The 14,094-nt window shown below is 34.8% G+C and overlaps 1 protein-coding gene across 3 annotated transcripts in view; it reads left to right on the plus strand.

Annotated features, from left to right (window-relative positions):
* PEX3 (peroxisomal biogenesis factor 3) overlaps positions 1-12,641 on the plus strand; it is a 34,161-nt gene extending 21,520 nt beyond the window's left edge. The window contains exons 9-13 of one of the 3 annotated variants that reach the window (XR_009605324.3): positions 1,318-1,388; positions 3,390-3,512; positions 8,455-8,551; positions 10,895-11,056; positions 12,258-12,641. Coding sequence is in view for 1 of the 3 variants with exons in the window: in XM_060616832.2 (XP_060472815.1) it covers positions 1,318-1,388; positions 3,390-3,512; positions 8,455-8,551; positions 10,895-10,978 (375 nt within the window). In the remaining 2 variants the exon portion in view is untranslated. Of the gene's footprint in view, positions 1-1,317; positions 1,389-3,389; positions 3,513-8,454; positions 8,552-10,894; positions 11,727-12,254 lie in introns of those variants that run through there. The other 2 variants (XR_009605323.3, XM_060616832.2) reach the window with 2 other exon arrangements.
* Positions 12,642-14,094: the final 1,453 nt, after the last annotated feature.

A 14,094-nucleotide genomic window follows, 5' to 3' on the forward strand; every position in this document is an offset into this window, starting at 1 on the left:
TGTGACCTACAGGATAGAGGCTAAACTGAACAAACAGAATGGATAGAACAGAATTAATGAAAGAAATAGGAGAAAACTTACTTACAAATTAGAATCTCAAGGACATGCAATGAGAGTATTAAAAAAACTTTCTGGAATGATAAAACAGTTTCCAAATTTTAAAATTCAACAGTGGAGCTAAAAAAAAAAAAAAAAAAAAAGATTCAAAAGAATAGTTGAAGAAAGGAATGACAGACCAGATCTTACCTGCACTGAATTAAACCCTGAAACTTTAGATCAAAAGGGCACACAGAGCTCCAGACTAGACTAGACTTGATGAAAAAAGACACACATTTTAATAAAATGTTTTACCAATAAAAGAAAAAAAAAAAATGCCAGGCCTCTGCAACCTGAAAAGACAATCGTTTTCATTGTAAATATATTCTAGAAATGTGTTCAAGAGGGGCCAGATAAACAAGGATCTTATAAAGTATAATTTTACTTTGACTCATTTTTTTAGTACAGTTGACACACAATGTTACATTAGTTTCACATGTACAGCATAGAGATTCCACAAATTTATACGTTATGCTGTGTTCACCAGAAGGGTAACTACCTTCTGTCCCCATATATCCCTATGGGAGCATCATTGACTATATTCTTTATGCTGTGCTTTTTATTCCCGTGACCTACTTATTCCGTAACTGGAAGCCTATATCTCACACTGACCTTCACCCATCTTGCCCAACCCCTCACCACCCTCCCCTCTGGCAACCATCAGTTTGTTCCCTATATGGTCTCAGTTTATGTCAGTTTTTTCTCTATAAAGGTCTGATTGTGCTTTTTATTTATTCATTTTTTTATATTCCACATGTGAGGGAAATTATATGGTATTTGTCTTTCTTAGTCTGACTTATTTGACCTAACATAATACCCTCTAGATCCATCTGTGTTGTCTCAGGTGTCACAGTCTCATCCTTTTATGGCTGTGTAATATTCCATTGTGTGTATGTATAGAAATATTGTATGAGCAAATAATTCTATTGGGTATTTACCCAAAGAAAATAAAAACACTAATTTGAAAAGATAATATGCACCCCTATGTTCATTGCAACATTATTTACAAAAACTAAGATACTAACTCATGTTTTAAATAGTACTTACCTGTACACATGAACTTATACAGTTGTTTTTTTTTTCTTAGTTTAACATTTCTTCATTGTTGATAGAACATAGACTTGTAGATTTTCTGAACTCTTGAGGTTTATTAATATGATTACTGTCATCATACCTGTATTAATATTTGAAACCCTAAAGTATGGCATTTTAATTTCACAGGCCTGTGGGCTTTCTCCTAGAGATGTCACCACTATTAAACTACTCAATGAAACCAGAGACATGTTGGAAAGGTATGTATACTACTTGTAACAGAAAACATGTGTTTCTATTTGAATGTACTTATGACCGTTTTTTTAGTTTTTCCTGAACAACATATGCAACATGGTATCTTGTGAAAATTACATTTTGAATCTATTCTCCTGCATTTAGGTAGGATTTCCTAATTCTTTTATTAAGGTAATGAGAAAAATGGATTTGTTTCAAGATGCCCATGCCTTCCTCACCCACTTCCTTAGGCTAGAGAATCTGAAATACTAGTTGAGGGACTGGAAGATAGTTAGCATTTATATTTTGAAAAAAAGCTTTCAGAGGTGATTCTGGTAGACCCAGTATGTAAGGAAATGTTTAACAACTAGCATTTAAAAACAAAACAGAACAGAAACTGAAATTGTAGCTGCAGCCGTTCTGACTACCAACTTGAAATCACTTGATACTGACTTGAGGAGTTGGGGAGTTGGGGAGAAATGCACTTGTGAGCTGGAGGTAGCCAGCTCCAGCTAATCCTCATGGTACCACATGTGTACATGTGCTGATCTATGTACACTTCCCCCCCCCCCCCCCGCCACACACGCACACTTTGAGTGATAAAAATCTCACATCTTCCCTAAATTGAGTATTACTATTTTTAAGTCACCCAGAACACAGCCAGGGTGTTAACAATGGAGAAAGCACCAGACTATGCATTAGGAGACTGGAAGACCTAGATTGAAGATGGACTTTCCTGTTTGTTAGCTATTCAGCCTCGGTGGAGCCACTTAACTCTTCGAGGTGGTTTTATCACTGGAGAATCTGGAAATTTCTTTTATCCTAAGGATAATTTAAGACCACTTTCTCCAGTTCTGTTTCCTGAGGAAATTATATCCTCTGCTTCTAAGATATTTTCATAATGTGCTGAAAATCAACAAATTTAAAGGTTAACTCAGACTTTCTACGATCGCCTTCTCCACATTTTTTCTTTTTTCTTTCTTCTTTTTTTCACATTTTTTCTTACTCAGGTTTTCACCACCTCACTCCACGAAGTTTTAGAAAAGGTCATCAGTGATCTTTTGCCAAAACTGATCAACCTGTGATGTTCACCTTTTTTAACTTTTCTCTGATGATTAACACTGTTGATTAAGCCTTTCTTGAAATTCTTTTCTCGTGTGGCTTCCATAAGTGTCATTTCCTGATTTCTCTCCCTGTATTCAGATTATTTCTTCTAGTTTCCTCTATGTCCGTCTTTCTTGTAAACATTCATTTTCCAAGGTATTTGTTCTTATTTCATCCTCAGCTGCCCTAAGCAATTTCATACACGGCTTTAACTACTGTCTGTATGCTGATAATTCCCAGATGGATAGCCCCTAGCCCACCACTCCCATGAGCTGGTCTGGTTTAAGATTTCTGCATTTCAAAGATCAAACTAATCTGTTGAAGTAGGCATTTTCTAACTTTAATAGCATATGTATATTATTCTTTATATCAAAGAGGTTTTGTGAGATACTAACGTAGCATAACAAAAAGAGCTTGAACTTTAAAAACAGAAAGGCCTGGGTTCAAATTCTAGCTCCCCACTTACTAATTATATATACCTTTGGACAAATTTCTTCATCCCTAAGTATCCAGTTTCTCACCTGTACATGATGCCAAAATTTTCTGAGATGTCATGATAGAATATGTGAAGCAAACCAGTATCTGTGACTATAAGATGATTCTTCTTCAGGAGTTCCTTGAAGAGAAGTAATACTGTTACTGAAATTCTTGAAAACACATTGTACAAAGTGCTGAATAATAAAAGAAAATCTGGCAAAATGGATGCAAATTCTCGTTTTGTTGTGCTAAATAATAAACTTCCTTTTTATGCTTAATTTTTAAAGATTAACCCCTTGATATATTCTTAACAGCATTTTAGGCTATAAAAAGTAGGTTGTGACTAGAAATGTTGGTGGCTGTCAAAGATAACAACATACTTATTGAATTTATTTCCTTTTCCACTGAGAATCTAAAACGCAAGCTATCCTTCTTTTTTTGTGTAGTCCAGATTTTAGTACAGTTTTGAATACATGTTTAAACCGAGGTTTTAGCAGACTGCTAGACAACATGGCTGAGTTCTTTCGACCTACTGAACAGGAACTGCAACGTAGCAACTCCATGAGTAGGTAAGATGACATAAAATGTTGTGAGTAATGAAGGCTCTAACAAAGGAGTGCTTTGGATGTGTTTTTGTTCCAGGTAATAAAAAAATCATAGAGGATAAATTTGATTGATCACTTTCAACAAATTAAACTCCCTTAAACTAATGACTCCTTCATTAGTAGAAACTCCTTCTGAATTCAGTATTAAAAACCTCATTTCTTCCCAAAATTTTGCCACCATATAGAAATACTTAGGTTGTCAAGCTGTCTTTCTGCAGGCCAAATCCCAATTCTTAAGATTGTTGGGGTTTTTTTTTTTTTTTAACTCTTTAGAATATAAAACTGAAAACATATTTAAGTACTGCAAGCCATAATTGGCCTACGTAATTCAGTAGTTTGGCCATTATGATAAGCAGGCATTCTTGTTATAGATTCCTATTTCATGAATTATCTCCTACTTTTACAACAACATAATGTATTCATTTTTAGCTCTTCTTGTAAGATTGGGAGTATTTAGTGTAATTGTTAGTAATTTTAATCATAATTATTTCTAAGTCATGCATTCATTCTGCTAAAATGTATCATATGGTTTTATTATATCCTTATCTCAGCATGAGTACCTTGGCTCTCCTATTAGAATTTATACTCTTTAATAACCTGCTTTGAAGTTTTTTATATTAAACTCAGAAAATAATAGCTACTAAATCAATGTTAACTGACTATAAATTGGTCCATTAAAATTAAGATAAACAGTAAGTGATATGAAGTATGTATGTGCAATATCCAATTCAATTCTTAAATACATAGGGCAAGAAATTATTCATTTCTTTGGAACTCTTCTTTATTGTATAAAAAGAATAATTTCCAATTAGCATTGAGGATTTGGAATGCTTACAGCCATAAAATGTATTTTCTGAGACAACTTAAATATCACCCTAAAATCTTTTTTAGGAACTCTTTTAAGTGATACAAAAATAAATTTCAGCCCCTATATACTTCCCTAAATCAAGGTGCTCTGATTAATAAAACTTCACTATAATCTCTACCTAGCAAGGTATTAGTTATTTCCTGAGTAGTGATAAAGAATTATAACAGTTGTTTTACACAAGTACTTGATTTTATACACTGAAGAGTTATAAAAAATGTGTTATAACCACATAGCCATTGTAGTCTTCTTGTTTGAACTCCCTATAGTACTCACTACTGTACTTGCCTGTACAACCTACATTTTTCACCTAGAACGGGAATTGTATTCCTCAGTTATATTTTAAGCCTCCTCACAAAGTCAGAAACTATTTTATGCCCTTTCATATTTTGTTACATACTCTAAGTATTCAGTAGATATTTCCTAGCTTAAGTTTTTTTTCTTTTCTATATCGATAACCTACTTTTATACTCCATGACTTAATACTAGAAATATTTTCATTATGCCTACTGTTATTCCTATTGTTTAACATGTTGTGAAAGTTCTAGCCATTACAATAAGCCAAGAAAAAATATTTCCAATTATCAGTAAAGAGACAAAATATCATTAATTATGTGTACTCCAATTAATGATGCAGAACCCTCAGTTGATTCAAGAGAATCAACTGAAAAGTGATGCTAACTAACAAAAACAAATTATATATGGGTGTATGTATTATATATGTGTATACAGTAAAACCCTGGATTGCAAGTAACTTGTTCTGAGAATGTTCCACAAGATGAGCAAACATTTCTAATAAATTTTAACTTGATAAACGAGAGATGGTACGTGACACTGAATGTCACATGATCACAGCTGAGCCAATGGTTCTTGAAATTCATTTTGATATATGAGTGCTTTGGATTACAAGCATGTTTCCGGAACAAATTATGCTTGCAAACTAAGGTTTTACTGTATTCTTGTATATACTACATATACTATATGCACATAATATATTCAAGAAATGATTAGAAAAGTAAGCGATAAGTATACTTTCCCTATAAAATATATAAGGTGCAATTATTAGAATAATCTGTTATTCATAATAGATAAACCATTGAGACAGGATGTAAAATCCAGAAACAGTCTCAAAAATATACAGGAGGATATTAGTACATGATGAAAGTGAGGAAGACGTGTTATTTAGCAAATGATAGTAAGACAGATTAGTCATTTTACAACGACTGATGTAAATTAATAATAATAATAATAAAGTTAGACTCTTTGGTACCACACAGATAGCCAAAAAAAATTCAAGAGGTTTAAACAATAAAAACATAAATGAATATGGAGCACCTGGGTGGTTCAGTTGGTTAAGTGTCTTACTTCAGCTCAGATCATGATCTCACGGTTCATGAATTCGAGCCCCACCTTGGGCTCTGTGCTGACAGCTGGGGCCTGGAGTCTGCTTCAGATTCTTTGTCTCCCTCTCTATCTGTCCCTCCCCTGGTTTCTCTCTCTCAAAAATAAATAAACATAAAAAACATAAATGAACAGATGAATATTTGTCAGAGCTCAAGATGGAGAAAGCTCTTCTAAGAATGAAAGTAAAGAACTTTACAAAAGAAAATGATAGGTGTGGCTGTAAAACTTTAAACTTACAGATCAAACAGGTTTTATTAGTTTTATACTGCTATTGAATGCAAATGATATGTTGGTGGAAATGTTTGCAAACTGTGTGTATTATACAAAGAGGTTAATAGCATTGTGGACATATCAGTTAAGGAAAGAAACACACAAAGAAGAAATGGCCATAGACATGAACTCAGAAGAGAGGAGACAGAGATGCCAGTTTGTCCATTCATCTGGCATCTATTTGTTAAACAACTACTATGTATCAAGCACTGAACTAGGTCTCTGTCCTCATGGATCTTACAGTCTAGTAGGAGAAATAGACAAACAGGTGTACAAACTATGATAAGTATTAGAAGGAAAAGAACATTGAACATGTAATAAAAGTATTTGAACAAACATGGAATGTCATGCAGTTCCCCTGAGGAAATAATTTGAACTGAGAATTAAAAGATGAGCATTAAATATGGCCTTGGACTAGAGCGAGGCAGTTGACATTTAGGGCAGAAGCCACAGGGCAAAGACTTTGAAAAGTGGAGGACCAAGGTTCACTTGAGGACCTGGAAGAAGCTGGTGTGGTAGCTGAACAGATGGAACTAGGAGAAGGGTGATGTGAGACCAAGTTGGAGAATTCAGCACATACAGATTATGGTTGTCAGCTTGAGAATGCTGGGAAGCCACTAGAGAAGTGGCAGGAGAGTGATATGATGGGACTTACATTATAGAATCACTTAGATTGCTTTATGGAGAAGGAAACTTTACCAAGTGCTGGGATAAAATACAGTTAGTAAAATAGCCACTGTACCTAACCTCACAGACCTTGTACGGTAGTGGTGTCTTCAGTTTCTAATGAAGAAAAAGTAATATACAAAGAGAGACATCAAACATGTAAACAAAAACATGACATTCTGAAAAATGCTACCAAGAAGGAGAATAATGCCTAATTTTCTCAGGAATACATAAATCTCTGCACTCCTGTTTTCTTTTTATCCATTGCCTCAAATCTCAGCATAGAACACTGGTTAGATTAGCATATGGTTACACAGCATAGCTTCAGCATTTTCATGATGTTTGAAAGGAAATTTCTGGGGTAGCCTGAGGTGTGAAGTATTATGTTTAACATAATAAACCTGAGTATAACTCACATAAAAATTATTTCATATTTGTTTCCAAAGTGTTTCATCATTTAACAGTCATTGTATCACACATAATCACACCAACATTTATTCATTTATTCACCCAACTTATTGTAAGTGATTGTTGAGCACTTACAAGTTAGGTCACTGCTATAGTCCATACCAAAGAAACTGCTTAGCCTTGACTAGGTTTGACAATGGGGAGAAGTAGACACACTTAAGAAATTTTAGGATGGGGTGCCTGAGTGGCTCAGTCGGCTAAGCATCCGACTTCAGCTCAGGTCATGATCTCACGGCTCGTGAATTTGAGCCCTGCGTCGGGCTCTGTGCTGACAGCTCAGAGCCTGGAGGCTGCTTCAGATTCTGTGTCTCCCTCTCTCTCTGCCCCTTTCCCACTCACACTCTGTCTCTTTCTCTCAAAAATAAATAAACATTGAAAAAAAAATTTTTTAAAGAAATTTTAGGATAGTCTGGGGTGCCTGGGTGGCTCAGTTGGTTAAGCATCTGACTTGGTTTTGGCTCAGGTCATGATCTCACAGTTGTGAGATTGAACCCCGTGTCAGGCTCTGCACTGACAGTGAGCAGCCTGCTTGGGATTCTCTGTATCCTTCTCTCTGCCCCTCCCCCACTTGTGTTTGTTTTCTCTCTCCCTCTCTCTCTCTCTTTCAAAAATAAACATTAAAAATTTTTTAATAAGTGAATAAATAAATTGTCACAGCTAGAGGATGAATTACTTTTTATAATCATTAAAAAGTAGATTAAAACTTTGGTGAAGAACTTTTAATAAGATGGAAAATGTTCATAACTTTAATAGAAATACAAAACAATATTGCTGGGAAGTTAGAGTCTTGTGTTTAAAAAAACAAACAAAAGGGGACCCCGTGTGGCTCAGTCAGTTGAGCGACTCTAGATTTCAGCTCAGGTCATGATCTCACAGTTCCCAGGATCGAGTCCCACGTCCGGGCTCTGCACTGACAGCATGGAGTCTGCTTGGGATTCTCTCTCTCCCTCTCTTTGTCCCTCCCATACTAAGGCACATGTTCAGTCTCGCTCTGTCTCAAAAATAAATAAGCTTTTTTTAAAAAGCACAGATATGTATAAAAATTACTGGAAGAAGTTAACCATGATGTCGGTTGCAGTTGTTATTTCTAAGGGGTAGAATTGTGCATGGTTTTTATTTTCTTCTTAATACATTTTGTGAATACTCTTCAGTTACTATATTGTGTTATAATTAAAATGTTAAGATCCTGTAAGATAATTTCAGAAAATAATTATTACTATGATGATTTTTCAGTCTTTCCAGTGTCAGCCTGCCATTAGCTAAGATAATTCCAATAGTAAATGGACAGATCCATTCAGTTTGCAGTGAAACACCTAGTCATTTTGTTCAGGTAAGAAGAAAGCTTGGAGGTATTATTTAAAAACATTGTATTTTTGGTTGTGGTTATATTGGTCTGACATAAAATTACATTTCTCTCCTGTGGTATTTGTTCAAAGAAACCAAAACTTAAATCACATGTAGAGTGTGGTAGAATGCCCCATGAGAACAAAAATATAGCAAATTTATGAGGTTGGGAATACCTTTCCCCATATTCTAGTCCAACACCAGTTGGACTACATTTTACATACATTCTGGTTGGCATGAAACTATGTTAGTAATAAGATTGAGTTATGAGACCGTGATCTAGTTCCTCAAATTTTGAGAAAAACTAAAAAATTGTCTTGGAGAAGTAAAGCATTTTAGTATTAATCAATATGACTATTAAGAATGCACCAATAATCTGCTCATGAAAAGTTCTGTAGACAGTACTACCTAAAACTCAATCCTTCCTTAGAAAACCATTTTGGAATGCATTAAGTAAGGCAAATATTATTGAAATAAGAACTCTGGACCCACACAGTTTTTCTGGGTCCCTGCAACCAAGTTGCAATACTTTTAGAAGACTAAAACTTGTATTAGAATTAGAAACTTGTTTGCAATACACCTCAATTCCAAACTACTGCAGAAATGTACAGGGAGGAGACTGCAGGCTAAGCGTAAAGCTGGCATCTTCTTGGTACCATGTGTCTCAGACAAGTTAGATTATCTTCTGTGGACTTTCTGCTTGGCAACATGAAAAGAACTAAGACTACAGATTGTTTCTTTCTCTATATGGTGTCGTTACTGTGTCCTTTACATGCTTATTTTGCCTCACTGTTCTCTTCAGTTGTCTTTGTCATCTCTGTCACCCATGACAGGCATTCATATTGCAGAAGGAAGAGGGAGTAAGGCTAATCTCATTTCGCTTAACTTAAGCTCAGATTTTATTAAAAACTTAGTTTAAAATTTTTAATTTCATATTAAATTAATTTTCACATGTATATCAGTGTGAGAAAAAAGTTTGTGACTTTTGGCACTTAAACCTTAACTTCACCTTTCTCCAGTTTCGTAAGAGTCTGGCTTCATCTGTAGGCTATTCATCTTGGCAGGCCAGTGGGAAATACAACCAGGCAAAATACACCACCTGCAGCTTGAAGGCTTAAGTAATTTATGTACCACAGTAATTAAAATCTGTGTAATTGATAATGAAAGCAAAAGAGTTTAATCTAATAAAAATACCATTGATATTAATGTTCAAAGATTTTTAGTGTGACTGAATGTAGGTTATATACTACACTATTGATTGACGAGTTCTTTTAAGCATAATCTCTATGTTAACTCATATTTAACTATAAAATGCCAAGTTGTCTTTAGAGACTTTAACCATGAATTTGTTGAGGTCAAGACTGGTCTAAAGTTCACTTGAGTTTTCTGATACTTAAGAAACAGAGAACACAAAGGATAGATTCATTTTTCATTTACTGTTTCTCTGATGCCCAGAGAGGCACTTAAATGTTTCTGTGTCATAGATCTTTTCACAATCTGGTGAAGCCTATGGACCCCTTCTCAGAATAATGTGTGTAAATGCATATCATAAAATACACAGGTTTTAAAGAAAGCCAATTAATTACATACAGTTTTCAAAATACTTTTTAAAATCAAATTTATGAAGTAGCAGTATTGCCTCTTTGTTCATGCATTAAATAACAAGATGTAATGGCAGTTTGTGTATCTTCCACAATTATCATATGATGTGACAATGTCTTATTTCCACTGAAGACAAATGCATAGCATGTTCCTGCTGTCACAGTTGTCAATTTCATAATTGAAAGAAATGCTAGATTTTAAAGGTTAATGAAAATAAAAATGTAATTCTTGTTTTTACATTCACAAATCCGTTAAGAACCCTTGTTCTGAAGTATGTGTATGTAGTTTATGTTTGTGTACGCAGAACCCATGACATGCTACATACATTCTAGGTTAGATCTTCTAAAAAGTAACATACCTTACAACCATGTTATGTCAGCTTCCAGCCAAGGTACCTTGACACTTGTATCGTTAGTACTGTAATCATTTATGGAACAAATACTTACCCAGCACATGGCATACACAAGTCCGTTTGAAGACTCTTCTGGGTCGTCTTCTCGGAGTCACACTGAATACTTACCACACCCACCATTCCTCATACAAGAACCTAAGCAAGAAGTATCTCCTAGAATTTCTTATGCGGAAAAATATTCCTTGCATTAAGTGATTTTCTTTTTGGCCTTACTGCCACAAAACTTAAAGCTAAATTTATTGCTTGATTGCAGAAATGGATTTAAATTATCCACACTTGTTACAAACTGTCATGTTTTATTGTCATCTTTGCTAGGATCTGTTGATGATGGAGCAAGTGAAAGACTTTGCTGCTAATGTGTATGAAGCTTTTAGCACTCCTCAACAACTGGAGAAATGATTTCTTATCCTTCAAGAAAAACTGCAATGGAATTCATTTACTTTTAAAAATACACTGAATGAATCAACTATATATAGGGTAATGACTTGTTACCGAAATGCCTAATAAAAATATATTCTTAATCAAAGTCTTCATTTCGTAATAAAATAGATTTATTTGGCATCTTAATCTATTTTTTTAAAGTCATCAACAGACTAGTTTTTGTGAGCATATCTGAGTATACACAGTGCAGACATCAGAATTGTTAATACTTTGTTACACCATGGATATTAGTTCCAAACTGACAAAAAACTAATGTAGATACTTTTTTTATATATATATAATATGAAATGTAGTATACATTGACATTTATACAGAGGAAACATCTGTTTGAGAAATAGCTGTGAAGTTTAGAAAATGTACTATTTAATCATAAAGTTCACTGGACTATAATATACATGAATGAATCAGACTTTTCTGTTACTCTTCAAAGGAATAAGTTATTTACATTAGATAAACCTGATGAAGGACATTTCTTTTTATGGAAACCAGTGAATTTAACAACCATGATCAGTAATTTTTCGTTACCATTGTTAACAATCCTTAGAAAATTACGTATTTGATTTAGAGGCTGAAATTGTGCTGTTGTTGTTACTCAGCGGCTATTTTTAGCTATAGTTTCAGCATTTGTATGTAAATAATTTTAACTTACTTTGTATTGATTTTGAGCACAGTAAATATCTTATTGCAATAAAATATTTTAGTAAAATATGGTTTTGTTGAGTTAATACTTTACAGCCATTAATTTATTTGTCCTATAGCATTTTTGCTGTTACTTTGGGAGAATATGCTAGTTTTCAAGTTTTATTTTAACTAGTAATATAATTGATGCTTTAGTTTTTCTGTTTAGAAAAAATGAATAGCATTCCCTTCTGAAGAGAAACAATTCATCGTCTCTAGTAAATCTATATTCTGTATTTATAATTAAGGGTAATTAGGCAGAAATAAATGAATTGTTGCATATCATTAGTGTATTAGATATATTTTCGGTAACATAAGAATATTGTCAGTGACATCGCTTTATGTTCCTCCAACGGAGGAACAATGTTTAAAAAAATGTAATGTCTACGATGTTTAAAAAAAGAAAGAAACAGATGTAAAAGTGTTGCAGATAGCAAATATTTCTCTTCCAAATTTGACAGAAAATAGTGATGTTATTTTCTAATAGGGTGGAGGAAAAACTGCATTTTGGAAAATTAGTGAATGTGTATGTAATAGGGCCTGCATCTCTTGGCAGCAGTATTAACCCAGGATTTCATCCAAGGAATATCTGAGACTGAACAGGTGTGGCCTTGTAAAAAAAAAAAAAAAAAAAAAAAAAAAGGATCGTATTCTGATCAGCTGACAATTTTCACCTGGAGTCACCTGCGTCTGTGGCGCCGTGGCAGTTGAAGAGATGATCAGGTAAAACCCACATGCATTTGAAGCTAACTGGCCTTAGATATTACAAATGTGTCTTCACCTAGTACAATAGGACCCCTCTTGTCTGGGACCAATAGTTTGGTTAATCCAAAGGTCACTTAAATAAAGCAGGGTATCTATCACACACAAAAAAACTTATTCTTAGATATTTTAACTTAAAATATAAATATTCTTTAGTTGCCACTTATTTAATCTAGGGACCAGGTCTTTTCTACCTTTTTCATACGGGTCTGCTTTGAGGCACCCTCTAACTCCTTCTTGTGCAGATCACATGCACTACATTCCATTATATAATTGTGAGCCACCGATACAGAATCCTTGTAGCTTTTTGCTAGATTTTCCTCCAATCTTTTAGAACTGTTTTGCCCACAATTAGCCAATATCTTTAAATTTTAAAACAGCAACACACTTTTTTTTTTTTTTAAGATTTTATTTTTAAGTAGTCCCTACCCCCAACATGGGGCTCACGCTCACAACCCTGAGATCAGAAGTCTCATGCTCCACCAACTGAGCCAGCCAGGCGCCCCTAAAAAAACAACACTTTTATCGAGTCTTTTCAAAGTTCAGCTTAGTTTTCACAGAAACTACAGCTCTTCGCACTCACGTCATCAGTTTATATACTCATGATAACAAGTTCAACTGGCATAATCAGTTTGGTAACTATTAATTTCTTAGAGCCGATGTAACAAATTATTGCTAATTGGGTGACTTAACAGAAATTTCTCTTCTCACCATTCTTGATTTTGGACGTCCAAAATCAAGGTATCAGCAGGGCCATGCTCCCTCTGAAGGCTCTAGGGAAGACTGTTCAATCCTTTCTTGACTCTCCCAGCCTCTGGTGGCCCAGGTGTCCCTTAGCTTGTAGCAGCAAACTTAGTCTCTGCCTCTGTCTTCACATGGCCTTCTCTGTGTGTCTGTGCTCTTTCTCTCATAAGAATACTCTCACTTAGGACCCACCCACGTACAGTATGACCTTGTCTCAATACTTAACTTTCGTTACATCTGCAAAGACGCCATTTCCAAGTAAGATCACCTTCTAAGCTTCTAGGCAGACGTGAATTGTCAAAGAATACTCTTCAGCCCCTATAGTAACAAACTCTACGCAACTTGGTAAACGCAGATTGCAGCAAGTGGAAATCAAAGCGAAGGGTGCACCAGATAGACGCCTACTAACTGAAAGCCTGCAGCCTGCCCTAGGCACCTCCTTTTCTGAGGAGATGAAGACCATCAGTTTATCCCGTGAATTGGTTACATGGAGATTACTTAAAACTGCTTCTATTTTTTCTCCTTCAAACTTGTATAAATGTGTCTGTTACTGTGTATATATAAAAATTTTACATGAGCACTTATTTTATTTGCTTGGAAGATTTTATCTAACCAGATCTTTCACTTGCAAAATTGAACAGAAGATAAAACATCGGTCTCGTCTTCTGTTGTCCTGATTCATATTTATTTGAATAGCCTGAACTTTTACAGTAATTGTGTTGCTTGTATATGACACCGATGAGAAAATGAGATAGAATCTTACTAAAGTGATATCCATATTTAAAATATCAACATCTAGAGGCACCTGGGCAGCTCAGTTGGTGAAGCATCTGACTTCAGCTCAGGTCATGATCTCACCGTTCATGAGTTCGAGCCCCACATCAGGTTCG

This window comes from Panthera onca, chromosome B2 (genome assembly GCF_046562875.1).
Source record: "Panthera onca isolate mPanOnc1 chromosome B2, mPanOnc1 haplotype 2, whole genome shotgun sequence".
Taxonomy (NCBI): Eukaryota; Metazoa; Chordata; class Mammalia; order Carnivora; family Felidae; genus Panthera; species Panthera onca.